Source organism: Brassica rapa, chromosome A09 (assembly GCF_000309985.2).
Source record: "Brassica rapa cultivar Chiifu-401-42 chromosome A09, CAAS_Brap_v3.01, whole genome shotgun sequence".
NCBI lineage: Eukaryota > Viridiplantae > Streptophyta > Magnoliopsida > Brassicales > Brassicaceae > Brassica > Brassica rapa.
In genome coordinates this window covers 24,917,627-24,919,774 of record NC_024803.2, presented here as the reverse complement: position 1 = coordinate 24,919,774, position 2,148 = coordinate 24,917,627, and the positions used below count along the sequence as shown (strand labels likewise).

Here is a 2,148-nt window from a genome sequence, read left to right as displayed (position 1 = left end):
TTACCAGTCCAGTACCGTTAGTTCGGGTTACACTATGCACTTCGGGTCCAGTACAAAACGCCCAGGCCTAGTTCAAGGTAATATCAGAGTAATATAAAGGGTAATAGTATAAGATTTTTTCCGTTGAATGAAATGTTTGTCTTAGTTAAGTGTCTACTATAGGTCGATACGGTACTATAGGCAAACCTAGAATGTATAGTGTTGTTCGAAATTTCTTGTAAGATCTACGAACGTGTACAATATAGGTTGAAGTTAATCAAAAAAATTAAGACGATTCAGAAGAGTAAAATGGGTAAAAAGACTAGAAAATTGTGTCTCCAAAACTTATGCAAAAGTAAATAAAAATCTCGAACAAAAAGACAACAAGGGATAAGCCGAGTTTTGCAACACCGGTGACTTTGGTCTGTGATAAACAAACTAAACATTCAAAAGATGACGAGAAATGAATGTCTATTCCTCTTCAACAATCTTGCTCTTCTCGCTAACATAGATACCGTCGAGGAACTTCCTGATATCCTTCTTCTTCACGTGACATTTCTGCACATTACATACAAACACGTTGTGATTATCTTCTTACACTTGTGTCTAGAATCAATCAGTGTATTAATGAAAAATGGTTTCACTATATATCTGCAAATCCCAAGTTCAAACACCCACCTAAATACACATGTATTATCAGAAGTTCCGTCTAAATGCGAAGGGAACAAACAAACAATATGAATACTAGTCCAAATTACTATTGTTGTCACTACTGTGGTAATCTATGGCAAAACTGTGAAACCAAATTCAAAAATCAACAAAGAAAACTTATAAACAAAAAAGTAAGCACAATATGCAAACTCGGCCAAGTCAGCTCTAAGTTTTTTGCCTACGTGATAATGTAAATGCGTATGAGAAACTCAGATGAATCCCCATACAGTTGAGCAGAAAATGAATCAACGCAACTCTTACGAAACTAAAAGATATACTGAATTTCATCAATCAATCAAAACAGAAAACAATCTTAACTATAATCACACATGAATTTGAACTGGTGTCGGCAGAGAGTATACCTGGTTGATAAGGGCGCATGACCTTGAGACAAGCTCGATGTCATTTCCGTCAAGAACAATCTCATCCTTAACTTTTTCAGACCGAACAATGGTTACACCATCCAACATCTCTACCTTCCGAACCTATATGTTCCAATGAATACATTTCTAAGTAGGAAAAAAATAAAATCATCAAAAGCAAATAAGACACAAACCTTCTTCTCGCCAAGGAAGTTACGGATCTCAATGGACTTGCTGTCACCGCCGATGGAAGCGTTGATGGGAAAATGAGCATAGACAAACCTCATCTTGTACCTGAAACCTCTGGTGACACCGGTGATGAGGTTATCGACGTGGCTAAGAGCGGTTCTGATGGATGCACTTGATTTGCGAGATCCGAACCACGAGTCGATCTTGAGCTTCCTCTTCCCAGTCTCGGCGTCCTTGATGAGCTGGAAATCGAGGTTGAGATGCTTGAAGTCGCGAACGAGCTTGCCGCGGGGTCCTTCGACTTCGATCACCTTGGCGTGAACCTTGATGCTGACGCTCTCGGGGATGTCCATCGTCTCGGAAGAAAGGATCGTCTTCATTTTCTCCTCGCTCTCTCTCTCTCTGTTTTTAGGTTAGGCTCAGGGAGGAAGGTTTCTGAAGTTGCGGCCGCGTTTTTAAAGGAGGGAACAAAGAAGCCCTAGAATGTATGAATGAAACCCTAGGAGGGCTTCCGCTTGTGTTACGAACCCATGAGAGTATGTGTTTAATGGGCCGGCCCGAATTGCTGTTCCATTTTCCCCAGTCCTAATGTATTTTTTGATTTCTTTGATTGACACCATTGCATTGCACGTGAATCCGCTCCTGCTTAAACACTCTTTTTAGAAAGAAAAAAAATGATGTCTAAATCAAATCAGTAATTGAAATAGGTACCCAAAAATATAATTATGTATCTAAACGCTATTAGCTATATTAAAGTAAGCTAAATAATATAATTATATTATATTTATATTTAAGTAATATAATATAATTATATTTAAGTAATATAATTATGTATCTAATTATCCTGGAATGAAATGCTATCTTGAATGAAATGCTATCTGGAATAAAATGCTATCTTGGATCAGAT

The 2,148-nt window shown here is 37.9% G+C and overlaps 1 protein-coding gene across 1 annotated transcript; it reads right to left on the bottom strand.

The window, feature by feature from the left end:
* Positions 1-252: 252 nt before the first annotated feature.
* Positions 253-1,688, bottom strand: LOC103848616 (60S ribosomal protein L9-1). Its single transcript, XM_009125490.3, has 3 exons — positions 1,247-1,688; positions 1,053-1,175; positions 253-537 (listed from the first exon to the last, which is right to left on the bottom strand). Exons 1-3 carry the CDS (start codon positions 1,619-1,621, stop codon positions 451-453), a joined length of 585 nt encoding a protein of 194 aa, XP_009123738.1. The 5' UTR covers positions 1,622-1,688; the 3' UTR covers positions 253-450.
* Positions 1,689-2,148: the final 460 nt, after the last annotated feature.

Excerpts from the sequence above, each read along its gene's own strand:
- LOC103848616 (XM_009125490.3), bottom strand. The coding sequence starts at position 1,621 with ATGAAGACGATCCTTTCTTCCGAGACGATGGACATCCCCGAGAGCGTC. Across the intron at positions 1,176-1,246 it reads ACTTCCTTGGCGAGAAGAAG|GTTCGGAAGGTAGAGATGTT; the intron begins GTTTGTGTCTTA and ends TGGAACATATAG. Across the intron at positions 538-1,052 it reads CATGCGCCCTTATCAACCAG|AAATGTCACGTGAAGAAGAA; the intron begins GTATACTCTCTG and ends TGTAATGTGCAG.